General features: G+C 37.9%; 3 protein-coding genes across 3 annotated transcripts; all 3 read left to right on the plus strand.

Moving 5' to 3' along the window:
* The first annotated feature begins 5031 nt into the window (after positions 1-5031).
* LOC139733866 (allatostatin-A receptor-like) lies at positions 5032-6378 on the plus strand. Its single transcript, XM_071644668.1, has one exon. The coding sequence runs from the start codon at positions 5032-5034 to the stop codon at positions 6376-6378; it is 1347 nt and encodes a 448-aa protein (XP_071500769.1).
* A 3489-nt stretch (positions 6379-9867) lies between these two features.
* Positions 9868-11037, plus strand: LOC139733867 (cholecystokinin receptor type A-like). The gene has a single exon (XM_071644669.1). The coding sequence runs from the start codon at positions 9868-9870 to the stop codon at positions 11035-11037; it is 1170 nt and encodes a 389-aa protein (XP_071500770.1).
* Positions 11038-14997: 3960 nt separating this feature from the next.
* Positions 14998-16140, plus strand: LOC139733868 (allatostatin-A receptor-like). Its single transcript, XM_071644670.1, has one exon. It carries the CDS (start codon positions 14998-15000, stop codon positions 16138-16140), a length of 1143 nt encoding a protein of 380 aa, XP_071500771.1.
* The last annotated feature ends 1615 nt before the right edge of the window (positions 16141-17755 follow it).

Genomic DNA, 17755 nt, shown 5'->3' on the forward strand with positions numbered 1-17755 from the left:
TACGGGGAAAAGGGTATAAACCGAATGATGTACTATTAACAAGATCTTAAAAATGATTTTATGTTTTTTTAACTACAGGAAGTCGATGTAAGAACGGATGATTGGTGATAAAATTATGGAATAAAACTTAGTATAACTTATAGTAAAAGTTAATAACCGGGATGGCCTGTACAATCATTCTCCCCCCCCCCCCTCCTGAAATTTGAGGAAAAAATGGAGGGAGCAGAAATGCGATTGTATCAATTTTGGCATATTGCATGGCGTTCGTAAGCCCGCCTTCAGACAGGTAACAGAGCTGAACAGTATTCTATCTTGTAGGATAATACATACATCATTTTCTCTCACATTTTCTCTCACATACCGCTTATCACATACCAGATAAAGAATGCAATCGTTCCGGACTTTATAATCCTCGAGTACCATCTAGGCCAAATGAATTTTTTGGGCACTGTTTTCATGTCAGTCCTATAAAAATCACTGGTCTCAGACAATACAGTGAGTCTACAACATGAACAGTCTGTGACCAGCGATCTTCTAAACCACTATTAATAGGCCTATATTAGACCTATATTTGTGAAGATTGTCAGGTTGCCCAGTGTTTCATGAAAGTCGTCAGCCCTGACAAGTGGTCGGTCTCTGACAACTTCGATAAAATTCTTAGTTTTGATTGGCTGAGAAGCTCTCCCCGACTGTTATGGTAATTGTCAGAAACTGACAACTTATATAGGCCTAACTACGGGGCTGACAACTTTCATGAAACGGTGATCAGCTTCCCGCTTCCAGGGGCGGATCCAGGAATTATGTAAAGGGGGGGGGGGGGATAACGAATATTTCTGGTGCCACTTCCGGGTTTCATTTCATTTTTCCCCTTTTTATTTCTTTTGTTTTTTAACGAAAAATAAAGAGGGAGTGCCCCCCTGGATCCCTCCCTCATCCGGTTCTGTGTAATTGTCAGAGGTAAAAAAGTCAGGGGTAAAAATGTCATAAACTTACATATTTTGATAGAAACAAAAATCAAGTATTTTACCAAAAGGTTGAGCGTACATGAGATCCCTAATTTCTTGTCTTAAAAGAAAAACAAAATCGCCCTCGTGCGGGAGGGTTATAACCCCACCCCCACCCCCACCCCCCCCCCCCCCCCACACACACACATTTCCGTTAATTTCTTTGTCAGTTTGTCTTATACTTTCTTGACAAAAACTGCTTGATATAGAAACAAAGAATAAATATTTCACCAAAAGGGGCCCATTTCATAAAAAAAAGAAAGTTGATATGATAACAACTCTTATGGAATGGCAATTGCCATAGTAACAACAAGAATCCAGCTTCCTGATTGGCTGTTGCCATTGGAAGTTGCCATTGGAAGTTGCCATTCCAGCAAGAGTTGCCATCCTAACTTCTTTTATGAAATGGGGCCCAGATTGGTCATTTTCGCTCTTCAAAAATTGATATAAAAAATGCAGTTAATCTTTTCGATGTTACCTTGAATATGAAGGGTAGGGTACCTGCTTGAAAATGCATTATTTATTTTATAAGGAGGTACTGAGATGACATCCGCATCATTGCTCCGACCGACGATGTCAGAGCTAACACACTCCACCACCTTCATCGGAAATTACTATTTTAGACACTTCCCATGTTTCAGGTGCACAACAAGCAAGGGTAGGGGGATGCAGCACTCTCCTCGCACTGCGGGAGTGTTGAGCCACTAGGCACTTTATTTCTAAGGATTTTTTTTTTTGTTTTTATTAGGCAATGATCTTGAATAAGATTTCATGGGTACAGGACAGCTTTGTAGTTGTTCTTCAGTTTGGTTCCAACATAAGCAAGGATTAATTAGGAGATATTTCCAAAATAGAAAACATGGTTATGTTATTTTCTGTTCAAAAGAAATGACAAAAAATGAAATGATACATAATAATCAATATAATTATATTCATATAGAAATACATATAGAAATATGGTAGATGATTTGCACATGCAGGCCTGAACGAACAAATGATGAATATCGGGAAAATGATTGCGAAAGTTTAAAGTAATTCTGTGCTTCTTTGCACTAACAAAAGGACAGCAACCTTTTGACTTGATATCCTTGGAAGAAAATAGGGTTAAGAATGCGTTGGAAACTAACAACAACGACAAAATAAATGTATCCGTTCCATAAGTACAATTACACTATGAAACAGACACACAAAAAAGCAAAATATGGAAAAAAAAGAAAAAAAAATCTTGATGTCGATATACAACTGGTGTTCAATTTACTGCAACTAGTGAAAACTCTCAAACATCGTTATCCAAGGTATGCAAGACTGTGGGCTAAAATGCCCTATCGATCGTACGATCTTGTAGGAGAAACTAAAAAGTAACTACGTTGATATCAAAAACATCTGTGCACCAAGATTTCGCTTCTGTCGTGAGCGAGGTTTGACCCCAATATCCCTCTTATCTTTATCTCCCTCTTGTCTCACTAAAGCTTTTCTCAGTGTGTACTTTCACAAATCGATTTAATGGATTCATTTCGTTGGGGTTTGTTTTGCATTCCTTTCCTCCCCCTTACCCTTTCTCTTTGTTGCCTCATCTACAATCGATAAATTGTTTTCATATTTTCATTTTGCCAAGGACATGGTCTCCCCTCTCCCTTCTACCGCCGTGGAATGAAATCGATAATATTTTCAAGAAATCCCAATAAAGAGGGATTCAACCGACAGCACGAATAAAATTTATACTGAAACTCCCTTTTGCATTAGCGTACTATTCCTGAGACCATTCAACCCCTCTTTTGTTATGCACGATGCATCTGCGCTGCGCAAGAAGAAGAAGAAGAAGAAGAAGAAGAAGAAGAAGAAGAAGAAAAAGAAAAAGAACGTAAGAGTGAATAGACAACACAGAAATTTTCTAATGGAGTATTGAAACTTTGAACTCTGTCATTTGTCCGGGCATCAACGTATAGTTATCTCTTCTTTTTTTATTTTTTTTTTTAGTGCGGGGGGGGGGGGGGGGGAGTGGTGATTTACCCTATATGTTTTGCAAAGGAGAGGCAAGGAATACTTTCATATCAAGACTTTATGACACATCAACGTGTTACCAAACAACAAACACTATCATGAAATATGAATACGTGAAACTACTGTCAAGCATCTGCTTCTATGTAGGTTCCCAATATATACAAATTCATTTATCCGTCATGAAAATGATGAATGTAATAATGAGAATGATTTCAATAGATTTTGCGTTATCTATTTTTCTTTCGTAAACACTGAATTTATAATTTGTTACTTTATATTGTCATGGATGGATATTGTAAATACAATGATTTGTGTGGAAACTGAATAAATGAAATGAAATGAAATGAAGAATGTATTATTCTATAACCTTTAACAAGTATTAAAATTATGAGACTTTTCATACACACAAATTTTAGCTTGACCAAAGGGTATCACCATATACTACAACAACAATGTATTAATGGGGACAGGTTAATAATGACTTTGTCCGTGGCTTTTCTTTTTCATCCCTTGTCCTTTGCCAAAAATAGTAGAGCAAGTATTATCGCTTTGAGTTCCCGTACTGCAGTAGTTCAAATTCACATAATAAACTGTACTCAACTTCTTATATAACTCTAGGTTATTGTGGATACCATCTATTGTTTGAATACATTCAAGTTTGTATATTATATAAAAAACGGAAACAAATATGCTACTTTTTGTTGCAAGACATTGTCCATCGGATAGCTGTATAATAGGGCATAAAAAGGAAATCCGTGTGTGAGAGGCGCGTCACACCCACGCACATAAAAGGATTCCGCTTCATTCATTCATGGGAAAAAAAAAACCCAGGGTATACATAGCCAAGTAATGTGGTCCGACCCAATCACCTACAACTGGACCTCATGGCAGACCAGCTATTGCAGCTGAATATGGGCTATCTAGACATCTTCTCAAATAGAAAATCAATCAAACAAACAAACACACAAACAAGCAAACAAGCAAACAAATCGGATTAAACAACGTGATGCAAGAATCCGTTCATAAATTAAAATGCCCCTTTAGCCATGTTACGTAAAATTTCCATACACGTATTGCATCTCAGCTTGCGTCCCTTCTCTCTCTCTCTCAACAAAAAAAATAAATAAAATAAATAAATAAAGAGCGAGAGAAAGGAGAGAGAAGGCACTAATTTCAACGGAATGACTCCGCTCACTGATGAGCCGTCATTGGTTAGATTTATTACGCATGCGCAGGTTTATAGAATACCAGTTTATAACCTCACTGGTTGGCAGCTTTAGCTTCACTTTTGCATATATTTCTGAGAAATTGAATAGGGTGAAGAACCAAAAGGCTGTTTACGCGGGACGATAAAAAAGCAGTTCAACACAAGTTGTGTAAAAGTAAGTATCATATTTTTGTCTTTCCGAATGCATGTGGGCACATATCTGTAATACATCAACATATAGGATGTTGTTAGACCAGACTTCAATCTAAACTTAGAACAATTAGAACAGAAAAAATCTACGACTTGTTAGCAATCAGCTTTATTCTACTATCGCGATAGCTCAATGAGTACTATATGTATGCGGTCATTTTATTTCATTTACAGAAATATGATTCCCGTGAAACTGCTACCAGTAATATTACAGAAAAAACAGAAAGTCATCTGACTTTTGATATGGTGAAATAGCATACCCTCCTCGTGCATGTATAGCCGAAACTTCACGCACGAATTGATGCGTTGAAGTTATTTCATCAGCATAATTAGTTCTTTAGGGTAATATCTTAAAGCAGTAACATTTCAATTCAATTCAATTTCATGGGGTGTTGAACCAGTGGCTCTCTAGTCTCCAGTACTTTCTTGGTTGGACTCTCTATTGTGACGTTATTATTTCCGAGAAGCACATACTCCCTTCTTAGGAGCGTGAGGTTCCTACTCGTATAGTAAACTCCATCACTAAATACATTTCCCAAGCTTGTAATTTTGTAAGTATAATGCATTTCTACTTCTATGTTTCTTTGTTTTCCAGGGCATAAACAGACTATGGCCTTGTCTGTCTTTACTAGATTGACCAGCATTCGATTGGTAGGCCTAATACTGCTTTCATATTTGGAAAAAGGAGGTAGCAGTCCTATATTCTCCTCCACATCTGCGACCGATAAAAAAACAGAGAGCACGTTGTGGAAAACCATCCATAGCGACGCATATTACGATGTTACAAAGTTTGAAGAAGAAGTTGCAACGCAGGTGACTGCAGGAGACTTCGGGAGCAGAGACGGCAGGACCTCGCCCACAGAGGTAATCTCCTCATCTTCACGAGTGGTATTTCACGACTCTGTGGATCCTTCCAGTGACGGATTTGGGTCTTATATCAGTCCTAGTGTCCAGACGTCTTCTGGATGGTCCTGGAAAGCCACAGTCTGGTCGTGGTGGTTAATCCTTCAGATGTTCACCGCCACGCTGGGTATTGTGGGAAATTCCCTGGTGATCATCGTCCTTTTCACCCGAAGAGAGCTCAGTCGCTCCACAGATACTTTGATTGGTGCACTGGCTGCAGCGGATCTCCTCGCGTCCGTGTTCATGATACCACTCCCGCTGCCAGTCACGGTCCCTTCGTCCGTTCTCGGACAGCTGTACTGCAAAGTAGTGTATACCTCCATGTTTCTGTGGGTGTCATTCGATGCGTCAATTTTCACGCTAACGGCTATAGCTGTGGAAAGGTACATCGCTGTGGCTTATCCCTTCCATTTTAAGCATTTAGTGACTCGCAAGAGGGTCATCATTGTTATTGTTGCGAATTGGATCTTGGGGTTCATGGTCACATCTTTTTTATTCAATGTCGCAAAAGTTGATAAAACTTCGAACAACTGCGCTTCGGTGTTTCCATCTAAAGATGTCCAAATGCTCATCGGTACTATTTTGTTCTTAATGCTCTTCGTTATACCCGCCTTGCTGTCACTTACCATGCAGGCAATGACGGCCCACGCCCTGCATCGCCAGTCTCTGGTGTTCCGTAAAGAAGGCAATCAGGAGGGCCTATCGAACCCTTCGGCTAGACATTTAGCCGCCAGGAAACGCGTCTTACAGATGCTGTTTATCGTAGTTCTCGTTTTTATTGTGTGCTGGGCACCATCACAGTGTGTCTATTTCGTCTTTAACCTCGGATTACTTCCAGACTCGTACTGGTATAGTCCATTAAACAACGCACTTGTCGTCCTTTCCTTTGGAAACTCCTGTGCCAATCCGATCATCTACACAGTTCGTTACCCAGAGTTCCGCACGGCAATCGGAGAGCTGTTTTCCGCAAAGAAAGGGAAATCTACGACACCGTTATTCAGTGAGCGGACAGAGGGGAAACCTGTAAAATCTGTAGAGAGCGTTGACGCGTAGTCTATGTTTGAACTTAATGGAATGTAATATTTATGGCATTCTTTAATTTCTTCACTTTATGTAAGATTAAATGACATATTTTTCAAAATAAACATGAGTATAAATTATAAAATGATAAAATGCTCGTCATTTTATCGTTGACCTACCAGCGGACGTACATCAAAGATATTATTTTCCTTGCGAGGAACAACTCCTTGCTCTTTGCTTGACAATATTGTGCACAAAGTTATTTTTTTTCTTTCTATGACAAAAGGCATCATTTTTCGACATGCATAGAGACCGCTACCTTTTATGAAACTCGCTTACTGAAACCATGCTGAAGTTTGGATTAGAATTAAACATGCCGTGTATAGTTTTCGTTTGATATCGAATATGCTATTTACATATACAATGTACATCTTCATATACTTAAAAATAAGAATTTCCTCTTGTGTGTCCGGAAAAAGTGTTTTGTGCCTAGTATTTAGGATTAGTTTACCCATGTTAGTCATGAACTGTCGTTTAGTAAACTAGCTATTATAAACACGATAAACATGCTTGTAACATTGCTCACTTAAACGATGTTTATTTGCTCTAATCTGTGTACATACTTTCTCAACTTCTGCACTAAATTATGATTATCCACAGCCTGCCAAGATTCTTTTTAAACGATATAATAATGTGTACTTTATTCTCTTAAACATGAAGTTGTTAGCTTTGAGGTTCGAGAAAAAAATATTAACTTACTGTTCAAGAAATATTTTATGATATCCTAAGTTGTTTGTGCTGTGTACTGATATTGTAAATTGCAGGGACGTCTTAACAACTAACTTCTACCTTCCTTTTTTTTGCGAATTGCATAGCTGATGCCATCTTGACTACTTTAAATGGGTGTGGTAATTGTTTCACTGAACACTATTAACTGTGCGCCCTGGCACCGACTTCAAAATGGCGTGGCAGCGGTGGATATCGCGACAACCGTCTTTTTTTTTTCCGCCAACCATATCTCTGCCTTGTAAATCTTAGGGCCTCATTAATCAAATTGAAATGGGATTCCCGTTGCTGCATGAGTTTATTTTGCAAAGAAAACAAACAAACAAACAAACAAACTAAAAATGTATTCACGATCGTAAGAGACAAATATCATCACTTTTAAGATTTACTTACACAGGATTACACCATTCCATCGGTGGGTTTATTGGAATTTGGCGGACATATAGTTGATATGAAACTGATGTTTCTTTGACTACAGATGATGCCAATTTCTATGACTTGGGGCTTATATCCTTTCATAGATCTTGTAATCTTGTAGAACAACAAGGAAGAACGTAAACATTCAGAGTAAAATACAGAAAAAAGGTGTATTTTCACAAAGATTTAATTTCTAACGCATTCCAAAGCGCGGTTTGGCGGCCTTTCATTATCTCGTTTTCTACAATATGTCTAATAAGTTGTTCTTCATGTATACTTTTACCAATCGATTTAAGAGTTTCATTCTACCCCACCCCCCATTTCCCTTTCCATCTTGCTCCTTCATTTCCAATCGATTACATGTGTTCGCAAATTTTCTCATGCGATGGGAAGTAATCTTGTCTATGGGACTTCAACTGCCATTTTAATAATTCAATATGAAAAAAACCCCACAATTGAATGAATTTGAAAGGGTCCGTATCACTTTCCCTTCTTTTGCTTTTGCATCGCATCCCTCATGACCATTTCCCCCTCGAATCCTGTTTCCCATAACTCTGTTCTGTTTGAAAAGTAGAAAGATGATAATGCATGGGAACAGAAGTGAGAATAAAGGGGCTCTCAAATCGATTATGGATAGTTGATCTATCATTCGGTTGAGTATAACGTTATGAATGGTTAGAGCAAGGATCGAAGAGTATTTATTGATGTATATATCAGGCAAAATAGGAAAAAATGAAATTATCAAGTGTTACAATATAAATACAAATAATACAAATTGTATGTGTTGCATCAGAAACACAAAGAAATAATGATAAGTGATGTATGCGTATACGTACAAATTGATATATTCATATCGTGTCATTAACGTTCTCTTGGAATTTTGAAATATATAGACAATATTATGTCAAAATGTACTATCAAAGTAAATTACATGATTCATTTTGTACCTTTTTGAGTTGAGCTTTTTTACTTGAACAAGGGGTATCACTGTCTGGAATATATCGGCATGAAGTTGAGGTTGGCTACTCTGGTGTATAATGTAATTGAAAATGTAATATATTCTTATTGTTGATAAAGTCCCTAGCTTTGATAAGATGATGATTGTACATGAACCGTTCTTCTAATGTTCCATGGCTAAGAATAATTGCCACTCTCACATATGGCTGCTTTTAGAAGTTTTTATAGATGTTTCATAAATGTATACTGACTTTACCTATTAAGAGAACACACTTAGAAAAAGAATATATACATGTCTGACAAATGTTATAAAACCACTTTGAAATATCATCACATCTGAGCTAGTCTCCCAAAGGCTTGTCTCCATTTCTTTTTCCTTACTCTCTCTCTCTCTCTCTCCTATCTCTCTTGAAAGAGAGAAAAAAGTACTAATTCCACTGGAATACTGCTGCTCAATGATGACTCGTCATTGGCTACCTTAATTACGCGTGCGCAGGTGCTCCGAAGCCATTTCATAACCTCAGAGTCAGGCAGCTTTATAACATAATAGTTCCAGTGAGTATTGTCTCCGACGTTGATAATTACTAGCTCAATCTTCAATCTTGCAAAATGCCCTATGATTACTGACTGTCGCTGAACGTTTACAGTCAATATCAGGGAGCTTTTATACAACAAAGCATGGGATATTAGCAACGGGATAAAGGAACCTACATTTTTTTAATGGGACGTTAAAATATCGAAAAATTAATAATTATAAGTATAAGAATGCCAGTACATTTACGTCAGAAAAGGAATCTTCAGTCATCTAACTTCAGATAAGGCCAAATCAAATCCGATTCAAAGATCTGCAGTAGAAGATACTTTAACGTTAAAGTGATGTCATCATTCGTTCATAAGGGGAATATCTTCTAATATACAAGAGATTTATTCAAATAAACCAGTAGGCCCCAGTCGTGTCGTAGGCCTATGTGCTTTGCTTCAGACTAGTTTTAAGGTCACAAGAGAGAGGTATTTGCTCCCTAGCCATACGCATGCAGAAGCATCCTACTTTCAAGAGAAGGTTGTGGTAAATTGCATCCCTATAAACTGAAAAAAGTGGATCCGTTAGAAAGTGCAATTCGTTTGCCTGCAATATGAAATATCTCTACTTCAATGTGTGTTTCTTTTTGCAGGACATAAACAGCAATGACAACACCTGCCTTTACCACATTAACAAGCGTTCAACTGGTAATGCTGCTTTCATACTTAGAAAGAGGGGAAAGCAGTCCCACTTAAGTAGTATTCACCGCTTCGTCTGCAACAGATACCGAAGTAGACAAAATATTGTGGAAAACCATTGAAACCACGCCATATGCTAAGACGATGTTTGGGAAAGAAGTTACAACGCAAATTCCTGGAGGGTACTCCGGGAGCAGAGACCGGTTGACCACGCCTTTAGAAGAAATATCGTCATCTTCGAGTGCAATTTTCCAGGACTCTCTGGCGCTTTCAAGTGATGGGTATGAGTCTGATATCAGTACGAAAGTCCCATTGTCATCTGGCTGGTCATGGCAAGCCATAACGTGGTCCTGGTGGCTGATCCTTCAGATGTTCACCGCCATGCTGGGTATTATGGGCAATTCCCTGGTGATCATCGTCTTTTTCACCCGAAGACAACTCAGTTGCTCCACAGATACCCTGACTGGTGCTCTGGCTGGGGCCGACCTTCTCGCGTCCGTCTTTATGATACCACACCCACTTCCACTCACGGTCCCTTCGTCAGTTCTCGGGCAGCTGCACTGCAAAGTAGTGTACACCTCCATGTTTCTGTGGGTGTCATTCGATGCGTCAATATTCACCCTAACGGCCATCGCTGTGGAAAGGTACATCGCTGTGGCTTTTCCCTTCCATTCTAAGCATTTATTAACCCGAAAGAGGGTCATCATTGTAATTGTAGCGAATTGGATCTTTGGTTTCATGGTCGAATCTTTTTTATTCAATGTCGCAAAAGTTGTTAAATCTTCGAACAACTGCGCTTCGGTGTTTCCTTCTAACGATGTCCAAATGCTCATCGGAACGATTTTGTTCTTAATGCTCTTCATTATACCCGCCTTGCTGTCACTTACCATGCAGGCAATGACGGCCCACGCCCTGCACCGCCAATCTCTGGTGTTCCGTAAAGAGGGCAATCAGGAGGGTGGATCGAACCCGTCGGCTAGGCATTTAGCAGCCAGGAAACGCGTCTTACAGATGCTGTTCATAGTGGTTCTCGTCTTCATCGTGTGCTGGGGTCCATCACAGTGTGTCTATTTCGTCTTTAACCTAGGATTGCTCCCAGACTCGTACTGGTATAGTCCATTAAACAACGCACTTGTTGTCCTTTCTTGTGGAAACTCCTGTGCCAATCCGATCATCTACACCGTTCGTTACCCAGAGTTCCGCACGGCTATCGGAGAGCTGTTTTCCGCAAAGAAAGGGAAATCTACGGCACCGTTATTCAGTGAGCGGACAGAGGGGAAACCTGTAAAATCTATACAGAGCGTTGATGCGTAGCCTATATTTGAACTTAATGTAATGTAAGATTTATGGCAATGGTAAATTTCTTCACTTTATGAAAAATTAAATTAAATATTTTTGAAATAAACATTAGTATATAAAATGATAAAATACTCGTCATTTTAGCGTTGACTTACCAGTGGACGTACATCAACGTGATCAAAGATATATTTTGGCCACAGCTTTTTTATCGATAATATGTATTGGTGGAAATATTGGGGTAAAAAAATGTTATTGTGTGCATTGTTTTTTGGGGTTTTTTTTTTTTTTTTGGTCCTAAATTGCGAGGAACAACTCCCGGCTCTTTGCTTGACAACGTTCTGCACCAAGTTATCTTTCTCTTTCTTTGACAAAAGGCATCTTTTTTGTTGACATGCATCCATATTCACCGCTACCTTTTATGAAAATGACATACTGAAACCATGCTGGAGTTTGGATCAGAATTAAACAGGCCGTGTACAATTTTCGTTTGATATGGAATACTCTATTCACATACACAATATTTATTTATAACATCTTCATATACTTCAACAATAAGAATTTCCTCTTGCGTGTTCGGAAAAAGTATTTTATGCATGGTATTTAGGATTGGTTTACACATTTTAGTCATGAACTGTCAAAACTAGCTATCATAAACACGACAAACAGCGACAAACATGCTTGTAACCTAGCTCACATAAAGGCTCTTTATTTGCACTATTCTGCGTACATGCTTTTTCAACTTCCGCACTAAGTTGATTTTATCCCCAGCTTGCAAAGTTTCTTTTTTAAACAATATAATAATGTATTCTTTATTCTCTTGAACATCAAGTTCTTAACCTGAGGGTTCAAGAAAAAAAAAACAACTTAACTTACTGTTTAAGATATAAACTTATGATATCATAAAGTGTTTGTGCTGTGGACTGATATTGTAAATTGCAAGGATGTCGTAACAATGTAATAACCACTATCATCCATTTTTTTTTTGCGAGTTGCATAGCTAATGCCATCTTGACTACTTCTAATAGGTATGCTAATCGTTTCACTGAACACTATTAACTGTACGCCCTGGCACAGACTTCAAAATGACGTGGTAACGGTGGATATCGCGACAACTTTTTTATTTTTTTTTTTTTTTTGCCCACCATATCTCCGCCTTGTAAATTTTAGGGCCTCATTGATCAACTTGAAATGGGATTCCCGTTGCTCCATGAGTTTATTCTGTAAAGAAAACAAACAAACTAAATGCATTTACGATATTATACCTTAAAATTTGATCTTACATGAACCAGACGAATCGATAAATGCACACTCACACGCACACACACATAAACACACACACACAATATGAACGTTCTTGAGAGACAAATATCATCACATTTAAGATTTACTTACACATAACAGATTACACCATTCCATTGGTGGGTTTATTGGAATTTGGTGGATATGGTCGACATGAAACTAATATTTCTTCACTACAGATTATTCCAATGTCTCTGACGAGGGGCTTATAACCTTTCACAGATCTTGTAATCTTGTAGAACAAGGAAGAACGAAGATATTAAGAATAAAATACCTGAAAAAAAGGTGTATTTTACCAAGATTTAATTTCTATCACATTCCAAAGCGAGGTTTGGCAGGCCTTACATTCTCTCGTCTTTCCCCTATATGTCTAATAATTTGTTTTTCATGTGTACTTTTACCAATCGATTTCAGGGTTTTATTCTACCCCCACCCCATTTCCCTTTCCATCTTGCTCCTTCATTTCCAGTCGATGACATGTGTTCGTAAATTTTCTCTTGCGATGGGAAGTAATCCACTCTATGGGACTTCAACTGTCATTTTAATAAATTCAATATGAAAAAAAAACCACAATTGAATGAATTTGAAAGGAACCATATCACTTTCCGTTCTTTTGCTTTTGCATTGCATCCCTCACGACCATTTCCCCCTCTAATGCTCTGTACCATAACTCTCTTCTGTTTGAAAAGCAGAAAGATGATAATGCAAAGGAACAGAAGTGAGAATAAAGGGGCTCTCAAATCGATTATGGATAGTTAATCTATCATTCGGTTGAGTATTAACGTTATGAATGGTTAGAGCAAGGATCTAAGATTACTGAAATATATCAGGCAAAATAGGAAAATTGAAATATATCAAGTTTGATAATACAAATTTTATGTGTAGCATTAGAAACACAAACAAATAAGTGATATATGTATGTACATGTATATATATATATATATATGTACATACATAGCATATTATATGTATATAATTATAACATATAATAAATGTATATACATAGCACATATATATATACATATATATATATATATATATATATATATATATATATATATATATACATGTACATAATGATACGTACACATAAAAATTGATATATTCATGTCGTGTCATTAATGTGCTCTTGGAATTTTAGAATATATTGATTATAGACAATATTTAAAATATACTATTGAAATATATATAAAGTACATGGATTATTTTGCACTTATTTGAGCTTTTTTGCTTAAACAAGGGGTATCACCATATGGAAGATATCGGCATGAAGTTGAGGTTGCTTACTCTGGTGTATAATGTAATCGAAAATGTAATAATCTTATTGTTGGCAATGTTGCTAGTAGTAGCTTTGATAAGATGATAATTGTACATGTACCTTAATGAAAAAAAATCTTCTAATGTTCCATCCGCATGGCTATGAATAATTGCAGTTGTCAATATTGCTGATTTTACAGTTTTTTTTTTGTATAGATGTTTCATAAATGTATATTCACTTTACATGAGAGGACACACTTAGAAATTTGTAAAGAAAATATGTGTTTGAGAAATGTTGTAAAAACACATTAAAGTATCATTACATATGCGCTAGTTTCCCTAAGGCTAGTCTCCGTTTCTTTTTCCTTCTCTCTCTCTCTCTCTCTCTCTCTCCTATTTCTCTTGAAAGAGAGAAAAAACACTGATTCCACGGAAATACTGCTGCTAAATAATGAATCGTCATTGGTTACCTTTATACGCATGCGCAGGGGCACCGAAATCCATTTTATAACCTTCAGAGTCAGGCAGCCTGATAACATAATCTGTGCAAACTCAAGTACGCTTAGAGAGTGAAACTTTGTTTACACGGCACACCTGACGGTGGATTGGCCTTACCCAGCATTATAGCAGATGTACACAAATCGTGTTCCAGTGAGTATTGTCTCCGACGTTGATATGTACTAGCTCAATCTTAGAATTAGTGACCGTCACTGAACGTTTACTGTCAATATCAGAGAGCTTTTATACACCAAAACATGGGATATTAGTAACGGGATAAAGGAACCTACCATTTTTAATGGGACTTTAAGATATCAAAAAATAAATAATTATAAGTATAAGAATGCAAGTAGAATTACGTTTGAAAAGGAATCTTCAGTCATCTAACTTAAGATAAGGCCAAATCAAATCCGATTCAAAGATCTGCATTGGAAGGTACTTTAACGTTAAAGGGACCTCATCATTAGTTCATAAGGGGAATATCTTCTAAAAAGAACTTTATTCAATTAAACCAGTAGGCCCCAGTTGTGTCGTATGTGCTTTGGTTCAGACTACCTTTAAGGTCACAAGAGAAAGGTATTTACTCCCTAGCCATACGCAGAAGCACCCTACTCTCAAGAGAACGTAGGGGTGAATTGCATCCCTAATAAACTGATAAAAGTGGATCCGTTAAAAAGTGCAATTCGTTTACCTGCAATGTAAAATATCTTTCCTTCAATGCGTGTTTGTTTTTGCAGGACATAAACAGTAATGACCATACCTGCCTTTACCACATTAACAAGCGTTCAACTGGTAATGCTGATTTTATACTTAGAAAGAGGGGAAAGCGTTCCCACTTTATTCTCCGCTTCGTCTGCAACAGATACCGAAGTAGACAAAATATTGTGGAAAACCATTGAAACCACGCCATATGTTGAGACGATGTTTGAAGAAGAAGTTACAACGCAAATTCCTGGAGGGTACTCCGGGAGCAGAGACCAGTTGACCACGCCTTTAGAAGTAATATTGTCATCTTCGAGTGCAATTTTCCAGGACTGTTTGGCGCCGTCAAGTGATGGGTATGAGTCTGATATCAGTACGAAAGTCCCATTGTCATCTGGCTGGACATGGCAAGCCATAACGTGGTCCTGGTGGTCGATCCTTCAGATGTTCACCGCCATGCTGGGTATTGTGGGCAATTCCCTGGTGATCATCGTCCTTTTCACCCGAAGACAGCTCAGTCGGTCCACAGATACCCTGATTGGGGCACTAGCTGCGGCGGATCTTCTAGCGTCCGTCTTCATGATACCACATCCAATGCCACGCACGGTTCCTTCGTCAGTTCTTGGGCAGTTGTACTGCAAAGTAGTGTACACCTCAATGTTTCTCTGGATATCATTCAATGCATCCATTTTCACCTTAACGGCCATCGCTGTGGAGAGATACATCGCTGTGGCTTATCCTTTCCATTTTAAGAATTTCATAACTCGGAAGAGGGTCGTCATCGTTATTACATGCAGTTGGATCATGGGGTTCATTACCACGATTTTCGAATTTAAAACCACATATGTTGATAACTCCTCGAATCATTGCTCTTCGCTGTTCCTTTCCAAAGACACCCAAATGCTTATGGGAACGATTCTGTTCTTACTGGTCTTCGTTATACCCGCCTTGCTGTCACTTACCATGCAGGCAATGACGGCCCACGCCCTGTATCGCCAATCCCTGGTGTTCCGTAAAGAGGGCAATCAGGAGGGCAGGTCGAACCCGTCGGCAAGACACTTGGAAGCTAGAAAACGCGTCTTACAGATGTTGTTTATCGTGGTTCTCATCTTCATTATTTGCTGGGGGCCATCGCAGTGTTTCTACTTTACATTCAACTTAGGATTGCTCCCAGACTCGTACTGGTATAGTCCATTAAGCAACGCGTTAGTTCTCCTCTCTTTCGGAAATTCCTGCGCAAACCCGATCATCTACACCATTCGTTACCCAGAGTTCCGCGAGGCGATCAGAGAGCTGTTTTCTGCAAAGAAAGGGAAATCTAGGGCACCGTTATTCAGTGAGCGGACAGAGGGAAACGTGTAAAATATTTTGAGGGCGTTGGTGCCTAGTTGTCACTGGAGTCTTATATGTCAACGTTATACCTAATGATTTTGTTATGTATAACAATAATCGTTTCATTGGAAATTCATACTTTCTGTATGGCTATAAGATATAAGTTTCATCGCATCTTTCTTATTTGCTAATCACATTTTAAGAGGACCTGCGTAAAGAGACGATATACATTTTGGGAATTATCGTCCTTATTTTCCCTTTACGCCTATGACATTTACAACTGTTTAAAATCTCTGTCCTCTTTCAAGACAATCATTGAAAAGAGCTGCTTGTAGTATACTTGGTGAAAATGGCAAATGACTTGGAATTTGTTTACTGGGTACCGTATAGTGCAATAGGAACTGATGTTGTGTTAGGTATCGGTATTAATCTGGTATGTATTATCAGTAACCTCGAACACCAATATATGACCACAACAAATTTCTGTTTTGTAGCCGTTTTCTCTTTTACACTTGTGGTCATTAAAATGATATGTTCATGACCTTAACTAGGCGCGATGTTGTTGTTATTGGTGTTGTTGTTGCTTCTGTATTCAGATAAAATGTACATTTTACAAGAAAAGACATGCGCTATACGAAGTAACGGAGGATCCCCCCAATAAGCTGTACTTACAAAAAAGAATGGCACCATCATTTTTCTCTTTCTTTATACATCAAAACGACAACAATCAATTCTGACATGTATATACGTTTGGACCGCTATCTTTACAAAGATAACTTGATTAAAATATGTCGCGGAATAGGATAGAATGCGTATACCCTTTTCCTTCTGTTATCGAGTAACACATGATATAATATTCAAAATACCTTTTTATTTAAATAAAATCACACATTTTAACAAACATTACATACAAACAAACTAGCTATTTGAATAAACAAATAGTACATAGTATAAAACAAACTAGCTACTTGCACGTGCTTGTTAACCTGACTTACTGTGAATTGGCTGTTTAGATTATTTTACCTTCGTTTGTAAGCTTGTGTGGCAAGCTTTCATTATACATATCCCACGTTTGTCCCGAGTTTGTTTTGCAATTCCTTGTGTACTCCATTCTTAGGAAACTCAAGTTATATTTCAGAAGTCACTAGAATATTACCTTTTAGGTAATACTGTATACGTTCTCAACTTGTAATATCCTATTAAAGATGTTTGTGTGTGAACTGAAATTGTGATACAATGGCTGTCGTTAAAAAATATATATATATATTCCGTACGTATTATCACGGAAGTCTGCAAGTTACATAACCAAAGCCTTCTTGTGGTAGGGTTTTCCTTTCGTTATTTTGTCTCCTTTAGTGCAAATGAAATTTGTAAGATCGCAGCTACTGATCTACATGTTTAACAAATGTGTCGAAAAAAAAAGAAGAACCAGGACTCGAGCAATGATCTACTGCTTTCCGGGGAGCGACACATACCACCAGGCTATCCCTTGTAGAACTCCGTAGCAACCACAATGAAAGGATTGTTGCATTAAAGCTGTAATTTTCCCCGCGTTTTTAAAACTTTCTATTCATGACTCCAACCCACATTGTTGGCATCGTTCTGTCAAAAGTTATTAGATTTGAAAGTGAAAAAGAGTGTCAGG

This window comes from Diadema antillarum, unplaced genomic scaffold, assembly GCF_040938485.1.
Source record: "Diadema antillarum isolate AM-2024a unplaced genomic scaffold, OU_Dant_1.0 seq00000501_RagTag, whole genome shotgun sequence".
Lineage (NCBI taxonomy): Eukaryota > Metazoa > Echinodermata > Echinoidea > Diadematoida > Diadematidae > Diadema > Diadema antillarum.

What these genes read in the sequence shown, in the direction of transcription:
- LOC139733866 (XM_071644668.1), top strand. Translation starts at nt 5,032, where the DNA reads ATGGCCTTGTCTGTCTTTACTAGATTGACCAGCATTCGATTGGTAGGC.
- LOC139733867 (XM_071644669.1), top strand. Translation starts at nt 9,868, where the DNA reads ATGTTTGGGAAAGAAGTTACAACGCAAATTCCTGGAGGGTACTCCGGG.
- LOC139733868 (XM_071644670.1), top strand. Translation starts at nt 14,998, where the DNA reads ATGTTTGAAGAAGAAGTTACAACGCAAATTCCTGGAGGGTACTCCGGG.